At 58.1% G+C, this 19,646-nt stretch overlaps 1 protein-coding gene across 1 annotated transcript; it reads right to left on the bottom strand.

Annotated features, from left to right (window-relative positions):
- Positions 1 to 561: 561 nt before the first annotated feature.
- On the bottom strand, positions 562 to 9,970 carry PLTP (phospholipid transfer protein). Its single transcript, XM_065414675.1, has 15 exons — positions 9,862 to 9,970; positions 9,377 to 9,476; positions 8,870 to 8,998; positions 8,358 to 8,513; positions 8,139 to 8,202; positions 6,538 to 6,601; positions 6,151 to 6,242; positions 5,755 to 5,925; positions 5,496 to 5,555; positions 5,127 to 5,291; positions 4,883 to 4,950; positions 4,712 to 4,754; positions 1,133 to 1,196; positions 977 to 1,053; positions 562 to 741 (listed from the first exon to the last, which is right to left on the bottom strand). Exons 1-15 carry the CDS (start codon positions 9,968 to 9,970, stop codon positions 562 to 564), a joined length of 1,542 nt encoding a protein of 513 aa, XP_065270747.1.
- Between the last annotated feature and the right edge of the window lie 9,676 nt (positions 9,971 to 19,646).

Genomic DNA, 19,646 nt, shown 5'->3' with positions numbered 1-19,646 from the left:
TCCTCGTGCTAGCTGCCCAGAGCTAATAGCTCTTCCCTACAGCTGGGATGGGGTGGCAATAGGGGCTAGCTCTAGAGGCTGAGGGTAGTCACGCAAGAGGCCCTGGGTTCAAAGGAACGCCTCCCTCTGGACTCTGAGAGCTACCCTGCCAATGCAGCTATGCTCCTTGGGGCCAGCATGGAGCTGAGATGGAAGGTTGGGGGTGGGGGGGGGGGGGGGAGAGAAGAGCCCTCTGGGGAAATCTGGGTCTCCAGTCCCCAATCATGGGGGGGCTTCAGCTGCTGGGGCTTGTAGGTGCACCATGTCCCCCAGCTGGCTCTAGCACCAGTTCCCAGGCCCCCCATCAGCTGTACGGGCAGGGGGAGCAGTCTGACAGCTGCTGGGAAAGGCCCCTCAGCCAGTGATGCCCAGACTGCCCAGGCAGTGTCTAACCCTGTTTATTAGTGTCACACTGCAACTGCTGCCATGCCTCCCAGAGCAGCTCCAGCCAGGGGCCAGTGGTGGGCTGCAGGAGCTGGCTCCTACCGTCGCCCTGGCGCAGGCTGAGCAGGTGCCTGCTTTCTAGCTAAGGCTGGCCTGGGTCCCCGTAGTGTTGAAGGAACTCGGCAGGGGAGGTTCAGAGCCAGCAGGGGCTGTTGGTTCCTGGCTCGGCAGGCGGCTGGCCCGGGCAGGCTGGTATTTCTCAATCACCTCCCGAAGTCCCTTGGAGAAATGGAGATCTGCCCCCACCGTGATGAATCCCTGCAGAGTGAGAAGGGAAGGAGCGTTAGCCCAGCAGGGGCCTCACCTCTGCCCCCACCATCCCTGAGCCAAAGAGTCGCAGGGGCCTGGCACTGTGCCACCTCAGTGCCTGAACTGGGCTGGCCGCGGGGGCTGCAGAGAGCTCAGGATAGCACCGTGGGGTCCTGAGCTCTGCATGGTAACTGGGCCCCCTCCCTGGGGCAGGTGCTGGGCCCCTCCTAGGAGGCAGACGTACCACATGGCTGGTGACTACCTCCTTGGTGAAGTCCATGCCCTCAGGCAGGGGGATCGGGACGCCCTTCTTTGTCCTCTCTGCAGAAAAGAAAAGGGAGCGTTTGAGAGAGTGTCCTGGGGCCGGTGCCCAGCCCCCTCCTGCAACACAAGTCCCTACCATTAAGGATGGGCATGATCATCAGCTGCAGCAGTGTCTTCAGGGGGGCCTGCAATGGGAACAGCTGGGGGCGAGAGGAAGAAGCGTTAGAGCTGTGGTGGGCCACATGGCTCCCCCTGCATGCACACCCCGACCCCCGGGAAGGGCCAGCCGGTTTGGCCCAAGCCGAGTCACCACGAAAACAGGAAACCCAAGAATAAGGGGGGATTTCAACTCTCCCCACAGTCCCAGGGAACATCTTGCCTCAGGGTGGGATAGAGACCAAATTTCTAGCCTAGCAGCTAGTCCTAGAAGTCACAAGAGGAGGCAATTCCAGTAGTGCCCAGATCTAGACCAAGAGGTGACTGACAGGTGCCCAGTAACAGCACTCATCATGTCATTCAATTTACTATCCGGGGTGGGGGGGGCGGATCAAAGAAACCCATCCCAGTAGCATTTAACTTCAGAAAGGGGAACTACACCAACATGAGGCAGCTAGTTAAATGGAAATTAAAAGTAACAGTTGGGTGTGAAATGACTGCAGGCTGCATGGAAACTCCATAAGAGAGGCTCAAATGAACTGTAAATCCCAAATAAAAACAGGAAGAGGACCAAAAATGCCACCTGGCTAACCCGAGGAAAAGAGGGGGTAGGGAGAAAAAGGCACCCTTTCAAAATTAGAAGTCAAATTCTCCTGAGGACCAGAGAAAGGAACAGAAACTCGGGCATGTCAAGCGCAAAAGTATAAGTAGGCAGGGCAAAAAAGACTTTGAGGAGGAACTAGCAAAAGCCGCACAAAGCTGACAGTTCAGTACATCAGAAACAGGAAGCTGCCAAACAGCCAGTGGGGCCGCTGGACAAGCCAGGGCCTGAAGACATGGCTGTTGCAGAGAAACTAAATGAATTCTTTGCATCGGTCTTTGCTGCAGAGATGTGAGGAGATTCCCACACCTGAGATATTCTTTTTAGGTGACAGAGCTGAGGAACTGTCCCAGCTTGAGGTGCCAGTAGAGGAGCTTTTGGAACATATTTTTAAATTAAATGGTAATAAGTCACTGAGACTGGTTGGTATTTACCCAAGAGTTCTGAAGGAACTCAGATATGAAATTGCAGAACTACTGACTGCTATGCAACCTGTTGATTAATTCAGCCTCTGTACCCCTAGGCGCTGACTTCCCCGCTTTCCTGTAGGTGCTCAACTCCCCCTCTCTGCCCCTGGCCCTGCCTCCACGCTACCCATTCCATGAGGCCCTGCCCTGCCTCTTCCCACCCCTTTCCCGCCCCCATTCCAACCCCTTTCCCAACTCTGCCCCCTCCCAGCCAATATTCCAACTCCTTCCCCAAATCCCCACCTCCTCCCCTGAGCGCACCACGTTCCCACTCCTCCCCCCTCCCTCCCGGAGCCTGCTAACACTGCCAAACAGCTGTTTGGCGGCGGGCGGGCGGGTGGGAAGTGCTGGGAGGTAGGCGGAGGAGCGGGGACGCAGCGCGCTCAGGGGAGGAGGTGGGGTGAGGGGAGCTTGGCTGCCGGTGCGTGCAGAGCACCCACTAATTTTTCCCCATGGGTGCTCCAGCCCCGGAGCACCCACGGAGTCAGCACCTATGTCTGTACCAGATGATTGGTGGATAGCTAATTTTTTTTAAAAGCTCCAGTGGTGATTCTGGCAATTACATGCCAGTGACCCTAATTTCAGTACCGGGCAAACTGGTTGAAACTACAGTAAAGAACAGAATTAGCAGACACATAAATTAATACAATATGTTGAAGAGGCACATGGATTTTGTAAAGGGAAATCATGCCTCCCCCCTCCATTAGAATTCTTTGAGGGGTCCACAAATGTGGAAAAGGGTGACCCAGTGGATATAATGTACTTGGACTTTCTGAAAGCCTTTGACAAGGTCCCTCACCAAAGGCTCTTAAGCAAAGTCAGCAGTCATGGGAGAAGAGGGAAGGTCCTCTCATGGACTGGTAACTGGTTAAAAGATAGGAAACAAAGGATAGGAATAAATGGTCAGTTTTCACAGAAGAGGGGGGAAGGGAAAGTGAAACTAAACCCCACAGCGTGATGGAGGGGAAAGGGCTGGCGCAGGTGCCGCTTCCAAACGCCAACCCCCCTGGTGGCACTGTGCCAATGCGGGGAGCCGGCCCTGATCCCCAGGGAGATCCTTACCTGCTCCCTGGGAGAGCCTGGCTCTGCCCTCCTTGCCCCTGGAGGGCGAAGTACTCAGAGCCTGGGAATGTTTAGAGACCCTGCGAGCTGGGGGCATTCTCAGCCTCCTCCTTGCTCATAGGTTCCCCTGGGCCAGAAGGGACTGTTGTGATCATCTCCTCTGACCCCCTTATATTAATTCTAATGAACAATGCCACATTATGCAGTACGCATTTTTGAAAGTTTATAATAAGCGATGCTCTGGGGGGAAAGGAGGGGGGCACAAGGTGGAAATTTCGCCTCGGGCGCAAAATATCCTTGCACCTGCCCTGGGGGGAGGTCTAGGTTGGATATTAGGAAACACTATTTCACTAGGAGGGTGGTGAAGCAGTGGAATGCGTTACCTAGGGAGGTGGTGGAGTCTCCTTCCTTGGAGGTTTTTAAGGCCCGGAGTTGGGGTTGGTCCTGCCTTGAGCAGGGGGTGGGACTAGATGACTCCTGAGGTCCCTTCCAACCCTGATATTCTATGATTCTATGACTGGGACTGTTCAGCTTGGAAAAGAGACGACTAAGGGGGGATATGATAGAGATCTATAAAATCATGACTGGTGTGGAGAAAGTGACTAGGAAGCATTGTTTACCCCTTCACATAACACAAGAACCAGGGGTCACCTGATGAAATTACTAGGCAGCAGGTTTAAAACAAACACAAGGAAGTACAACATCACACAGTCAGCCTGTGGAATGCGTTGCCAGGGGATGTTGTGAAGGCCAAAACTATAACTGGGTCCAAACAAGAACTGGATAAGTTCCTGGAGGACAGGTCCATCAACGGCTTTTAGCCCAGATTGTCAGGGATGCAACCCCATGCTCTGGGTGTCCCTAAGCCTCTGACTGCCAGGCGGGATGGATCACTCAGTAATTGCCTGTTCTGCTCATTCCCTTTGAAGCGCCCGGCGCTGGCCACTGGGCCAGGCGGACTGTTCTTGTGCCCTTTGCGCTTGGCCTGGGTAATAGGTTTGCTGGACCGAGGCCCGCGTTGGGGTCAGGGCACAAGGCAGAGCAGTTTAGGGCCAAGCAAGGGCAGTTGCAGGCCTTGGGCTGGGGGTTCTTTTTTTAAGTGAGAGCCCCCCCCCCAATCTTTTCCACGCGCTGCCCCATTTTAGGCATCCCACACACACACACCTGGATGTTTTCCCACTCCCCCTTCTTTCCCCTCACCACCGCAGGGGCCTCCCGTTGCTCTCCCCAAAGCCCTTGGTGGATTTTCCCTGGGGATGGAGGGAGAAGAGCTGGTCCCCTGTGGCTGTGCCACAAGGCCAGGGGCTCCCCATCTGGGAGCTGCACTGGGGGGGGCTCCGATCCCAGCTCCCGCCCAGCCCGGTTCTGCTGGATCGGGCCCATCTGTTTGATGCCCTGGGCTCCATGCAGGCCGTGCTGCCCCACTCACCGCCAGGGACTCCAGTGCCGACTGCTTGGAGTAGATCCGGAACCTGCCCGGGGGAGAGAGAGAGCACTGTGAGCACAGCTTCGAGGTCCAGCCCTGGGACGGCTCTGCAGTCTGGCCTTGGGACGCTGCCCAGACACCCCAGCGAGGGGCTCCCAGGGACAGGGGAGTTACCTTCGCAGATCCAGCTGCACCTGCAGCGCTTTCCCTCGCAAAGACATCTTGGCACTCAGCTTGGCATCCTGGAGGGGAGACAAGGCCACAGCCCCATTACTGCCTACCCCACAGAGCAGACAGCCCTGCCCCATGCCACGCTGCTGGCCATGGGCTCATGGGACCAGGTTCTGCACAGCTGCACGAACTGCAACAGGTGGGGCTGGGCTCCCTGCTGCGCCCGCCCGCCCGGGGAGCAGCTCACCATGGTCATGCTGGAGAGCTGGATGGCGGGGTGGTCGACGGGCACCAGGGAGATGTTAAGGACGGCAATGACCGAGACGGAGGTGCCCGAGGGCTTGATTGTCCAGAGTGGAGGAGCCAACACCTGCAGCACCAGCTTCAGGGGCGCGTCCACCACAGCGGGGCTCTGCTGGGAGAGAGCAGGGTCAGGGGAGCAGGGGGCAGGCAGCTCAGGACTGAGCCGGGGCCCTGAAGGCAGCTGGCTCTTCTCACTAGCAGCCCCATTGCCATCCTCCTGGGCCCACACTGGACCTCCAGCCCAAGGAGCTGCACCCCCTCCACGGGAACGGCCTCCTCCCAGGGTCGCCCGCCCCACGGCCACCGCTCTCACCAGCATGATGATGCTTCCGAAGAACGAGGCTCTCAGCAAAACCTCCAGATCCTTGGGCACCTGAAAAACACGCAACCGTCCTGGGTAAGGAAATTGCCCCGCAGTACACTGCTGTTACCCCGCCCCTCCCCCCATCTGCACTCCTAGTGTCCCTGTCCCTCCTCCCCCCATCAGCATGCCCCTCCCCCTCTCCCCTCTGCACACCCAGCACCCCTGCCCCTCCCCCCATCTGCACGCCCACCACCCCGTCCCTCCTCACCTCCTCCCCTGCAATCTCCATGCTCAGCACCCCCGCCTGGTAGTAGGCATCCATGGCAGAGTTGAAGAAGTACTCGGAGAAAGCCACGTAGACCATGCGCTCCGTCTCCTTGATCACTGGTGCCACCGCCTGGTTCGCCAGCGTCTCGTTCCACCGGTAGTAGAACATGCCCTGGGCAGCACAGAGCTAGTGAGTCCCGGCCCCGCCGGCCCCTGCCCCGGCCCCACAGAACAGGCTCCCCTGGGCACTCAGCCATTGCAGCCCCCGGCGTCCCACGCACTGGTATCCGCGTGCATGGTGGGCCGACTCCGCGTACCCCGGAGCCAGGGCATCACAGACGTGGCCCAGTGGCTCCCTCGGCCACGCTGGAACCCCCCCCCCCCCCCCCCCCGTTACCTTGAAGTCCAGATCGAGGGTGTCAGGGGAGACGACGGGGCTGCTGAGGAGGGAGTAATCGATGCTGATGTGCTCGTCCACCGGGCTGCGCACTGTGCCCAAGGAAGGCAGAGTCAGTCGCCCAGCGAGGCCTGAGCTCGGCCCAGCCAGGCTGACGCCCCCTCCGCCCCGTCTCTGGGCCCCTCAGTCCTGCCCCCGGCTTCTCGAGCAGAGCAGCCACTGGGCCTAGCCTGTTACCACGGCTGCAGCCCACTGCCCCCCCAGCGTGGACCTGGGCCCCAGCACGGCAGCACAGTGCAGCTCTGCACCCAGGCCCAGGCTGAGCCGGGCCCAAGTCTGGTCTCGTCAGCCCAAGCCCCCGTGGCGGACGCAGGGACGCGGACTCACCCGACACGGTGTCCAGCAACGAGTTCAGCTGCACAAGCCCCGCGTAGCGCAGCGCTGGGCAGATCTGAAACAGACACCACAGGCTGGGTCGGGGTCGGCGGGACGGGGGCCCCAGCACACAGGCAGGGAGCGGGATCGCCTGACGGGTGTCCCTGCAGCCTCCATGGGAGCCTCTCCCGCTCCCGGGGCCCAGCCACCGACCCCCATGGGAACCGGGAACATCCTGCCCGTGGCTCCAGGAGCTACTCGTCCTAGTGCGTCAAAGCCACAGGACAGGACTCGCTGCCCCCACCAAGCACCAGCTCCTCCCAGGCTGCTCTCCCTGCGCCCCACCACCCCGACCCGCAGCCCCCTTCCACCCCGCCCGCCCCCCGCTCCGCCTGCACCCCACAACCCCGACCCGCAGCCCCCTTCCACCCCACCCGCCCCCGCTCCGACTGCGCCCCACAACCCCGACCCGCAGCCCCCTTCCACCCCGCCTGGCCCCCGCTCTGCCTGTGCCCCACCACCCCGACCCACAGCCCCATTCCACCCCACCTGCCCCTGTTCTGCTGACACCTCACCACCCCGACCCCAGTCCCCTTTCACCCCGCCTGCCCCTGCTCCGCCTGCACCCCACCACCCCAACCCGCAGCCCCCTTCCACCCCAACCCACAGCCCCATTCCACCCTGCCTGCCCCCACTCCGCCTGCACCCCACCACCCGGACCCGCAGCCCCCTTCCACCCCGCCTGGCCCCCGCTCTGCCTGTGCCCCACCACCCCGACCCCAGTTCCCTTCCACCCCGCCTGCGCCCCACCACCCCGACCCACAGCCCCATTCCACCCCACCTGCCCCTGTTCTGCTGACACCTCACCACCCCGACCCCAGTCCCCTTTCACCCCGCCTGCCCCCGCTCCGCCTGCACCCCACCACCCCAACCCGCAGCCCCCTTCCACCCCAACCCACAGCTCCATTCCACCCTGCCTGCCCCCACTCCACCTGCACCCCACCGCCCCGACCCGCAGCCCCCTTCCACCGCACCTGCCCCTGTTCTGCTGACACCCCACCACCCCGACCCCGTCCCCTTTCACCCCGCCTGCCCCCGCTCCGCCTGCACCCCACCACCCCAACCCGCAGCCCCCTTCCACCCCGACCCGCAGCCCCCTCCCATCCTGCCTGGCCCCCACTCTGCCTGTGCCCCACCACCCCGACCCCCGTCCCCTTTCACCCTGCCTGCCCCCGCTCTGCCTGCACCCCACCACCCCAACCTGCAGCCCCCTTCCACCCCGACCCGCAGCCCCCTCCCATCCTGCCTGGCCCCCGCTCTGCCTGCGCCCCACCACCCCGACCCACAGCCCCATTCCACCCCACCTGCCCCTGTTCTGCCGACACCCCACTATCCCAACCCCAGTCCCCTTCCACCCCGCCTGCCCCCGCTCCACCTGCGCCCCACCACCCCGATCTGCAGCCACTGCCCTCATGCTGACCACAGTTCATGATTTGGGGCTGGGGGCCTGCAAGGCGGAAGTGCCCGCAGTTGATACCACTCCCTGCCTGCTCCGCCCCCACTGTTTGTGCCCTGCCCCCGCCCCAAGGGGGATGTCTCTGCCCACAGCGTACCTGCCGGTTGACAAGGAAGCGTATTCCTGTGGTGGCGAAGGTAGACAGGAATTCATAGACCTTCCTGTGGAGACAGAATCACAGTCCTCAACCCCCTGCCCTCCTGCTAGGGGACCAGAGAGCCTCCTGGCATGGGAGCAAAGGTGGCATGGGGGGCGATGGGGCTGCTGACCAGTGGTTGGGGGGCAGGGCACCGTGGGGTGGCCCCCCAGGCAGTACCTGAGTGTGCCCGTGAAGCCAGTCTGCATCCTGGCAATGGAGGCGTTACAGGATATGTTGGAGATCTTGAGGCGCCCGACCTTGTCCATGGACAGCTTCAGCCGGGTGCGGATGTTGACGTCTTCGGCAGAGGCGTTGATGGAGCCAATATCGTAGCTGGGAAGCAAACGGTTAAACCAGGTGAGCAGCACCCAAGCAAACAGGCACCTCCCCGGGGAGCCGCCGCCCCAGAGCCTGTGTGGGGGTGAGAGAGCTGAGGGGTGGGGGGCTGGCCCAGCCAGAGCCCAGGCACAGGCCCAGCACGGTGGGCATCGAGAACCTGAAGGCAAACGTCAGAGTGAGCGTCTGATCCCAACAAGGGGGAGGCCTGACCGCCCCTGGGGGGGGAATAGGGAGAGGGCCCAGGACCGGACCCCGCGCGGGGGGGGGGGGGGAACGGGGGACGGAGCGGAGGGGGAGGGGACCTGACCCCGCGCTGGGAGGGCGGGGGGGGGGGGGGCGTGGCAGCTCACAAGAACCAGTAGAGCAGCTGGCGCCGGAAGCGCAGGCTGATGGAGGCGTTGTTGATGTTGAAGGCGAGGTGCTGCGGGGGCCGGAAGTGCAGGTTGGAGAGCGCCAGCTGCAGGTCCGTCACCTTCACCCTGCAGGGGCACAGGCAGCATCAGGCCCATGCCCCAGCCCAGTCCCCAGCATCTCTAGCTCGGCTCTGCCGCCCCGGCTGTGGCCGTGACTCCTGGGCTCGTGCTGAGCCATGTTGGAGTCACTGCAATGGGAGAGGCCCCTGCACCCCTGGGCGGCATCACGCCCTAAAGCCTGGCTCTTTAGGGCTGCACCTAGTCCAGTGCTACCAGCCCCTCCCTGGCACCTTCCCTCCACCCACCTCCGCCCATCCCCCGAGTCACACCCACCTGCCGGCTCCTTGCTCCTTGGCAGGCCCAGCCCGTTACACATGCTGCTGTCTCGGGCCCCTCCAGCCCCAGGTCCTGCCTCTTCCTGCCCTCCTCCCGGCCCTCACTCACCCGCTGATGTTGTAGTGGAACTGCCCTTCCTTCCCGTGCAGGTCAGGGATGCTGATGTGCTCCAACTCCTGCTCCACAAAGCGCAGCCCTTCCTGCTTCACTGCAAAACAACAGCCCTGCTCTCTGCCCCGGCCTTGGCTCCACAGGGAGGAAAGGAGGCCACGGCCCTTCCCCCCAATCCACCCTTCAATCCCAGGGCACTGGCCAGGCCAGGCAAATCCTTTTCCTGGCAACCCAGATGTATGTAAACAGCCCAGACTTGCCCCAGCCCCGCTGGGCTCCTTCCCTCCCCAGGGAGGGTGGGCTAAGGACAGCAGAACATCCTGCTCCACCCCGCCGGCTCAGCACCAGCGGTAGGGAGCGTCCCGTTGTGGGGAACCCCAGAACAGTGGGCACGCCCTGATCTGGTGCCACCTGGGGGTGCTGCTCCAGCAGCCTGTGGTTCCTGACCAGGCCAGTTGACTCTGGCTCCCCCAGCTCCTTACCCAGCTCCAGGCCCTTGGAGGTGATCCGGATCTTGCACCCAGGGGTAGCAGCTCTCCCTGCAGTGACCAGCCAGGGCAGCGTCAGGAGCAGGAGGCTGCCCAGAGCCATGGCACGTCTCTTCCTGGGGGAGACCAGAGCAGGGCTGTTGAGACCAGCTGAGCAGGCAGCCGGGCACCATTCTCAGGCGCCGCGTCACTGCGCCTTCCCGCTGGTGGGAGATGCCAGTGCGCCCGGCTCCCCAGGTGGGCGCGGGCGGCTGGGGTGAAGGAGGCCTCCTAGCCCATTACCATCCATTGCTAACAGACTCTCGCCCCGGACCCTGGGAGCCCCCCAAGCACCGTGGTTCCCTCCCCCTGGCAGGGAGCCTTGGCCAGAGCCCTCTGGCATCCTGCCCAGATGCTCCCTCGGTGGCACCCTGTGACTGGCTCCCCTTCCTCCCATGCAGGTCACTTGGCTTCCCGGGCCGGGCCCCCAGGGCCCCCTCGCCAGGGGTCTCAATGCCCAGCCCAAGAGGGGCCCGGGGAGGGACAAGGGCAGCCGCAGCGGGGCGGACTGTGTGAGCTGCCCGGGGGGAGCCCGGCCGAGCTGGGGGGGGGGTGCTGTGCGCCGCCGGCCCTGGTGCCACACCCGAGTCCCGGGCACGGGGGGTCCCCGCCTCTGGCTGCGGGCTCCGGCACGACGAGCCGCGTTCAGCCGCTGCCCCGATCTCCCGGCCGCCTGAGCAGGGCAGGGGCTCGGCTCGCCGGCCCCTTCCCTGCCGCAGGGCCCGATGCTGCGCCCCGGCACCCTGCGCCCCCCACCCCGGCCTCACGCCTGCCGCGCGGAGCCACGGCCCGGGGCCGCGGGAAGGGGCGGAACCCGCGTCCAGCCCGCCGCCCCCGCACCCCCCGGCCGGCTGCAGCCCGCCCCTCCCGCGGCCTGGCCCCTCGCCTGCACTTGCCTCTGTCCCCAGGGGAACTAGCGCTGGGCTCGGAGTGCAAAACAAATGGCTGGTTCCAGCCAGCTCCCCGAAGCAGCGCCGGGAGGGCCACGGGCACCCCCGGGGGGGGGATGATGGGCACCCCACAGGGGGCTATGGGCATGCCCAGACCGGGAGGGGGAGGGGATGGGCACCCCCGCAGGGGAGGGGATGATGGGCACCCCAGAGCGGGCTTTGGACATGCCCAGACCGGGAGGGGATGATGGGCACCCCCAGAGGGGATGATGGGCACCCCAGAGGGGGCTATGGACATGCCCAGACTGGGAGGGGATGGGCACCCCCAGAGGGGGGCCTGCTCTACACACAGGTGTCCTGGATGCAATTGAATCAGGTTAAAAGTGGAGCAGAGAGGGTGGGTTCCGCTCACCTGTGCCACCCAGTCCATTGGGCTTTGTTCCTGCGAGGGGCTGCGCATTGCGCTGTACGTATCTGGGTTTGATCAGGACTGCGTGGAGCAGCTTGGAGCTTTGCCCTGGCCAGAGCTTCCCACACTCTGCCCCAGCGCCCCACTCCTCGTTCCCTGTCCAAGCTGGCCCATCACCCCTGCCTCCCCCTTGCTGCCTCACGTGCTCCTGGCTTTAACGCCAGCGGATTTGGGCAGATTGACATTCTTTGAAAATCCCCTTGAATCCTTGGCCCCCTCTGGGGGCTGATTATCCACAGCTGTGACAGGCCAGAGTTGTGTCACCCTTCCCCCCAGGCACTGTGGGCAGGTCGCTTGCTCTTCCACCAGAGCTGCCAGGTCCAGGACTCCCTCCCCAGCCCCTGCACCCAGACGTGCTCTGGAAACCAGGCTGGGGCTGGAGCAGGGGCCCCGTCCTGTAGTGCTGGGCACACTCAGAAAGCAGAAACAGGGCAGGGGGAGCTGGCTGAGCTTGGTCTCCAGGCATAGCTTCTGCATAACCCCTCTCCATGCCCGTTTGCTGGGCTGGGAGCAGCCAGCTGGTCCACGCACGTGCTCATGAATCTGCAGGATTCAGCACACGCCATGGCAAGCAGGAGAGTGCTGCAGCCATGGGTGCTGTCACCATCCCCGGCACCGGCACCAGGCTGGGCTGGCCACTGGCAGCAGCGCAGAGAGATCCGTCCCATCCCCTGCCCTGTGCTGGACACCTGATGAACAAGTTCTCCCCCAGATCCGCCTTCTCACAGCCTCACCCCCACTCAGTCCAACCCGCACCTTAGCAATCACACCCGCAGCCAGCGCTCACACCTCGGGACGAGGTGAAAATCTCAGCTCTCCAATGAGGAATTCCCCCCATCCATCCGGACACCTCCAACGGGGCGCCCTGTGCACACAGCCCCTTCCACAAACACCCCCAGCTGCCCCTCTTGGGTTGTAACAGGAGCAGGGTCCTTAGCTAGCACTGGCCCTCGGGATCCCTGCAGGCACTGTACAGGGCCCCCCCCTCTAGCGGGGCCCTCTCCCTCCTCTCTCTCTCACTGGTCTCTACAGCGTCTACTGGGCTCTGGCCATGGAAAGAACTTTGGGGCACCCCCCACAGACACACACACTTCCCTATCTGGTTACAAAGGGCTGCCTGTGCCTGCCCCCTTTGTGTGGGCCTGGGGATTTGCCTGGCTGCACAATACCAGCTTAATTTCTTGTACTTACAGTCCCCTGGGGTTACTTTTTCCTGGCTCTCCCGGTGCTGGGAGGCTGAATCACGTGGAGGGAGGCAGGGCAGAAGAGAACCACTGGCTCCAACAGTTTCTCAGGGGCTGGCTGTGCTTCCCCTTCCTTTATATATCCCACTGTCTGCCACTCCTCATGAGCCCAGGGCTGGGAGGAGACAGTGGGCCTGGGAGGTAGTGAGAGGCTGAGAGGATGCAGGTCTCAGGCATGCCCAGACCAGACTCTGCAAAGCCAGTTTCCCCTGCCCACGGGCTGCCTGCCCAGGGCACAAAGGGCCTGGGCTCACAAACATGCAGCCACCTGCCCTGGTCCTTGGGGCACACAATTGCTCAGCGTGTGTGTGCAATGGCCGTGAGCACGTGTGCAAACCACACGGCGCATGCTCCCGAGGCCACAGCAGCACTTGGCCTGCTCTGGTGGAGGGGGTGTGAAGCAGCCGGGGGTGAGGGTGGGGGCTATGTCTGCACTTAGGGGTCAGACTCGCGTTACGCTCCCCTCTATTCGCGTGTCTGAAGCGAATTCAGTGCTGGTGCCGGGGCCCTCGAGCCTATCCCCAGAGCGGGCCCAGCACAATCAGCGTCCCACCTCCATGCTTCAGGACTGACCTTCTGGGGCCACCTCCAGGGGGCAGAGGCGAACACCGATGGGCTGGGCCCCCGCTGAGGCTGAAACAGGGGCCAGCTTGTGCTGCTCGTGAGGCAGGAGCCAGGCTGGGAGCAGCCTGTGCCCACCCGAGTGGTGCTACGCAGTCAGCTCCCTAGGGGCTCTGGACACACTCCTCTTCCCAGCCCCACCTCTGCCTGCTCCCCATGAGCCCACAGGGAGGTGCCAAGGGCAGAGCTGAGGTTCTTAACCCCGCAGTCACCAGGGCTACCCCAGGAATGTCCATGCTCCATACCAGAGCTGCCCCACACCCGGGGTCTCACAGTCACAGGGAAAGGCTCCCCAAGTGGGGTTTCCCTGGGATGGCTCCTGCTGGTTCCTTCAGTGACACTAGTGCAGATGCCACAGACTGTACGGAGAGAAACAACCTGTTGGGAGTTCTGCTCCTGGCCACAATCCTGTCCCTGCACTGCACACAGTCACAGACTGCCAGGCCCCCTGCTCTCTTGGCTCCGTATGGTCCCTGGAAGGAACCCCACTAAGGGTGACAGCCCTCCGTGGGGGTTAGACCCTCTGGCCAGGCCACCTCCTGGGACTGCAGCACCTCTGAGCCTTCTGCACGCCCAGCTTTCTCTGTGGGCCTCCCCGGGGAGTCCCTCACTCTGGGGCCTCCCTACCCAGGGGCAGCAATGCCCCCCCGCTCTCTAGCCTGCAGTGGCCCTCAGCCAGCGTAACACAGGAGGGTTTCTTGTACATCCGAACACAGCACAGGAAGTTCTCCGGGCCCTCGGGCCTAGAAACACTCAGCACCATCCATCTGGGTCTGCCTCCATCCAGCAGCAACCTCCTTCCAACTGACCACCCTATATCCCCTTCCCTAGCCCCTCCTCCACCTGGGCCCGCTCTCTTCCCTCCTTTGTTCCCACTGGCCAAAACCAGCTGCCTTCCAGATCCCCAGGGTCCTCTCTCCTCAGCCCTTTGTCCTCCCACTGGCCAGAACCGGCTGGCTTCCAAGGGGGTGGGCCTCCGGGTCACCAGTTGCTTACCCACCGTGTCTAGGCCATTGTCCGGGGTCCAGGCTGCTAGGCGAGTCACACCTGGTCCTCTGTAACAACAAACACCCTCTCCCACCACCTCATTACACACACAGCACATGGGGCAAAGTGAGACACACACAGTGTTCATGCAAAACACTAAGAAAATCCCCCTCCCTTCATCTCACACACACACAATTAGAACAATTGTGCAAGCAAATGTCCACATGGGTCTGTGTCTGATCTGCACACGATTATCACGTGCAGCTGGATAAGTGCAGGACTAATTAGGAGTCTTTGTGGTAACATCACAGTAATTGCTTGTGCGTTAGCACAGCTCATGTTGCCTAAAATCTGATCCTAAGAGCCTAATAAACAAAAGGAGAATTAACAAATAAACAGCAAACTGCTATTTGCCAGGTCTGGTGCTGCAGGGAGAGCTCAGGGAATCCCATTCCCATGGAAAGCCGGAGGAAAACAGTGACTTCCCAGGTTGTTGCAAGGTAAATCTTACTAATTTGTGTTCAACTTTAGGTGCATTTGAAAGTAGCTAAACTGGGGAACCCACTGGGAAACACCACAAAAAGAGCAGTTCCCAACGACAGGGCTGCCAGAAGCGGTGAGGGGTGTTTGGAAAATCCCTTTAGGATATTTGTATGTAGAACGTATGACTTTCCAGAGGGATGTAATGACCAGTGTGGGCATCTGAGGGCTCAGGAGATGCTGATGTGGTTTCCTGGCGCAACTTGGCCTAGCCAATGGTGGAAAGGCTGCCGTTTGGTGTGACCCAGAGGAGACCATTAACAGTGCTTTGTCTCACTCTCTCCATCTCCCTGGCTGGCAGCCCCAGCTCACTCCTACAGGCTGGCTGTCAGGACTTCAAAGCTTCTTTGGTCAACTGGCTATTTGCAGACTAACCCTCTGTTTATATCTGTGTGAGGGGAACCTCCCATCCAGGCAGCAGGAGGCTGAGACACGTGATGAAGCCCAGTGGCTTTTGTGCAGAAAGTCCAGTGGAGCAGCAGCCATGTGTGGGCTCAGCCTCCCTCTGCAGAGAGACTCAAGGTGCGGGAGAGGACCAAGTTTTAATTCTAGACGTTAAACTACCAGGGATCTAACAATTAAATCCCGAAAAGAAACCAGCCCATTGAATGTGACCACAGGGACGGAGCAAAGGGCGCTCGTTAGCTAAATGAGAGGTTCCACAACCCTAAATAGACTGGAGTGCTGCCGCAGGAGCAGCTGGTTGTGGGTTCTCCAAAGAACACCGCACTCTGCCCCCACCTGCAAAGTACATGCTGCAGTTCCCCCTAACCACGAGGGCAGGGCAGGCCCTTACTGGGATGGCACTATAATCCCAGGTCCCCAGGGCCAGGTGCACACCAGCGTGTCCAAACTCTCCTTTGCTGTGAGGCCTACACAAAAATTCACAGAGGCTGGGCTGCTTGTGAGCTGAGCCCACTGCCCATCACGCAGCCCCATACTGTCTGTTTCCTTGTGCTCCCCCATCATTCTACTCAGGGTGTCTACACTAAAAATGCTGCAGCAGTGCCAATGTAGTGCTTCAGTGTAGACACTATGCAGATGGGAGGGCTTCTCCCATCGCTAGGTAACCACCTCTCTGAGGCGCAGCTAGGTCAGCGGAAGAATTCTTCCATGGACAGAACGCTATCTACATTAGGGCTAGGTCACTCTAGCTGGGTCTCTGGGGGGTGCGTGTGTATTTTTCACCCCCCCAGAGTTGTAGCTACACCGAGATAAGTTCCTAGTGTAGACAGGCCTTAGATCGTAAGCTCTTTGCGTTAGGGACTGTCCTTTGTATTTGTACAGTACCTAGCCCCTGGGGGCGCTCTGATAATACAAATAAATAATACTATCACCCAGCCAGCCACACTCCTGTTTTTTTGGGTTGCTGAGCTAGCCTCACTCTGCACTATTGCATTAAAGTGAACCTTCATCTGCTTTAGTAAATGAGACACTGGAGAGGAAGGCCTCGTCCACACTAGGCATTTACTTTGGTATAGCTACATCTCTCAGGGGTGTGAAAAATGCAGCTATACCGACCTCACCCCCAGGGTAGCCCAACGCTAGGAGAATTCTCCTGTCGACCTAGCTACTTCCTCTCAGGGAGGAGGATTACCTACGCCGACAGGAGAACACCTCCTCTTGGTGTGGGGAGTGTCTACATTGAAGCGCTACATAGGGGAGCTGCACTGCTGCAACGTTTTAAGCTCAAAGGGTGGGCTAGTGGTCCAGGCATGGGTCTGGGGTCAGGATGCCTGGGTTCCATTGGCAGGTTCAGGAGGAAAGTGAAGTAAAGTGTTTAGAGCAGAAGGAGCACAGAGGCAGTTGACTGGGTTTCCCATCTGAAAGGCTTGCTAGGGCATTTCACAACTCTTCGCCTCAGTTCCCCTCTCTCTGAAATGGGGCTGATGATACCACTTCATGGTGGATTTATGGGATTAATTAATGTTTGGGACATGGGTTCTCAGGGTTGATTCTGGTGTACAAGGACCTTCACAGGGAGGAAATATTCAGTAGTAAAGGGCTCTGCAGTCTAACAGAGAAAGGGATAACAAGAACTAGGGGCCGGGAGATAAAGCTAGGCAAATTCAATTTAGAAATAAGGCACAGGTATTTAACAGTGAGGGGGATTAACCACTGGAACAAACTGTGACACTGGCAGACAGGTGCCAGCTCAGGCCAAGGTCCCCATCCCTCAACTGAACCCTGACAGACACCTAGCTGGAGCCAGTCCGGCCCGCCTGGGTGTTAGTAATGTTAAAATAGGAAGTATAGGAACGTGTTGAGAGTTTAGTCTATTGAAGGCTGGGGCATTAATCTCACATGTAGCATCTGTATCCCATACTGTAAGGTAATGCTTGAGCATTTGCATTGTAAGCCGTTGTAACTGTAACTCTCCAGGTAGGAGAGGGACATGAACCAGTGTGAAATGCTGGTCTCCAACAGATGTTATGTCCTGCCCAACAGGGAAGGCCCAGCAACACCTAGGGTGACCAGACAGAAAGTGTGAAAAATCGGGACGGGTGGTGGGGGGTAATAGGTGTCTATATAAGAGAAAGCCCCAAATATCGGGACTGTCCCTATAAAATCAGGACATCTGGTCACCCTAGCAACACCAGATGGACTGAAGTGGAATGTTAGCGAGGATACAGAGTTTGCTGTTTACTCTCCCCTCTTGCAAGCACGTCTTAAATTCAGTGGGAGCCCACTGCAGCAGGAGCTCTGGTAAATAGTTTCAAACTCCCAGGAGCCCTGGCACCTCCCACAGGGTTTCAGCCTGCAGAAGGCCCCAGGGCTTGTGGCCTCAGCCCTGCAGTGTGTGCTGGGGCTCAGGGCTTCAGCCCCAATGTGAGCCCCCCCCCCCCCCAATGGGGCTCCAGTAAATAATTGTTGAGAACTTAAGCCCCGCTTGCAAGTGAATTCCTCCCATCAACTGAGCTTGCAGTTCAAAGCAGAAGTGGAAAAGGGAATAAAAACCCCTGACAAGGAGGAACAGTATCTTTATGCTGCTTGGACTGTGGGGACAAGATTTCTAGGCATAAGCAAAAAATTCCCAGTGCTTTGCTTGGGTTACCCTAAAGGACATCTAGAGCTTGCTTATTGTAGAAGTTCCTGTTATTTTTGAAGCTTGAGATTTGTGTGTGTTTGCCTGCTTTAACCTTGTAAATAACTCCTGTTTCCTTTTCCTAGTTAATAAATCTTTAGATGGGTTATTATAGTATTGGCTACAAGCATTGTCTGTGGTGTGAGATCTAAAGTACAATTGACCTGGGTAAGTGACTGGTCCTTGAACCCAAACGTTGCTGTGATACTCAATGTAAGGGACCGTGTCACAAAGGCAGGGTCCCCTGGGTGGCGAGACAGACCAGAGTGCCCACGGAGACGCTGTGATGCTCTGGTTAGGCTGTTACGGAGCCCGAGGAGTTTGCACTTGATCGCCGGTTGGGAACAGTCTGCCCTGAGCTTAGTACTCACACTCTTGAGCCACTGCAGGACAGTTTGCCACAAACTACTAAGGGAAGTGCAGGATTCTCCACTTCTTGACACCTTCAGAGCCAGACTAGAGGCCTTTCTGGAAGATGCTTTAAGGTATGTCTACACTGCACGCCCAGCTAGCATGGCTATAAATAAATGCTATAAATGGCAGTGTGAACAGTGAGGCTTAGCTTGGGCAAGTAGCCTCGTGTCTCACCCAGGCCAAGCCCCAGGGACGCACAAGTTCCCATGTGCCATGCAGGGGCGCAGGGATCAGGCTCCACGACCCAATGGCGCTTGCAACCTTCGACTCTACGAATCACTAGCCCAGAGGAGAACCCAGGAGTCCTGGGCAGTGCTTCTATATCGTGATGCCAACTTTTCCCAACCTAGCGCTAAAAATATCCCAAATCTGGTGAAAAATTCCCAGATAAAGTTTTTTATTTCAAAATCTCAAAGGAACGTAATATGTGTGTTTTTAATAACTATATAATATATATTATATCCAAATTCTTCTTATTCGTTCAAGATATTTCACATTTATTATAATTTTTATACATATAGACGTGTTTTTCAATTTTAAACTTGTTACTTATACAGTAAATAAAATATTTAACACATGAGGAGTAGGATCGAAATGATAGAAAACAATGTATTTTACACAAATTTCACTATTTTAAAAATAAAAGTATTAATAAGTACAGCATGTGCCCTACAGTGAACTGTACATCAAAGTTACTTTGAAAAAATAAAAAGTAAACATATGATTATAAAATAAGATAAAAAAGCAAACAGAACAAATAACACTCTTTTATATAATTTTCCTTATTATTATAATCTCTGAGTTTTATCCATTTTCTGACTCATGGTCTGAGTCATCACTAGGAACATCATTACCATCATTAATATTTTTACTAGTTTTATCACTATCATTTTTCCTGTACATATTTTTACAATGTAAGTACAAGTGCTTAATAGTAATTACAAAATTAAAATATTTCTCTTGCTTTGCTTTCCAAGCTGACCTTATAACTACACTAGAATTGAGTGTTTGGTTGTCATACAGTTTCTTGTTGTGGTTTTTATGTCAGTTACCATGGAAAAAAATCTTTCACATGCTGCATTTGAATGCGGTAATGTGAAAACCTGTTTTAGCCAGTTCAGATATATTTGCAAACATGAATTGACCTGAATAATCTAAATTCATTAACTTTCAATTTTTCTACAAGTTCCTCAGTCTCAGTTTGCGCCAAAACATTGCTAATTATAGCAGTACATTTATCTTTCTTTAATGTTACTGCCTCAGCAATTTTGGAATCAGGGAAACATTTTTTAACTACTTCAGTCAAGTGTTCTACAGATTGAATACTGACATTGTGTTTAGCAAAGTAACAGGCCATTCTAATCTCTGCATTTTTAACTTGCTCTTCAAATTTTTGTGCTTTTTTAATTTCACAATCTTGTTTATTAAACATATCATCAATTTTCTTTGTATTAGATACTGTCTCAACCTTTTGTTTACGTTTTTTACCA

The sequence above is a fragment of the Emys orbicularis genome, chromosome 12, assembly GCF_028017835.1.
Source record: "Emys orbicularis isolate rEmyOrb1 chromosome 12, rEmyOrb1.hap1, whole genome shotgun sequence".
NCBI classification, from domain to species: Eukaryota; Metazoa; Chordata; order Testudines; family Emydidae; genus Emys; species Emys orbicularis.
Note: the sequence above shows the minus strand (reverse complement) of the source record. Positions and strands in the feature narration are given on the sequence as shown.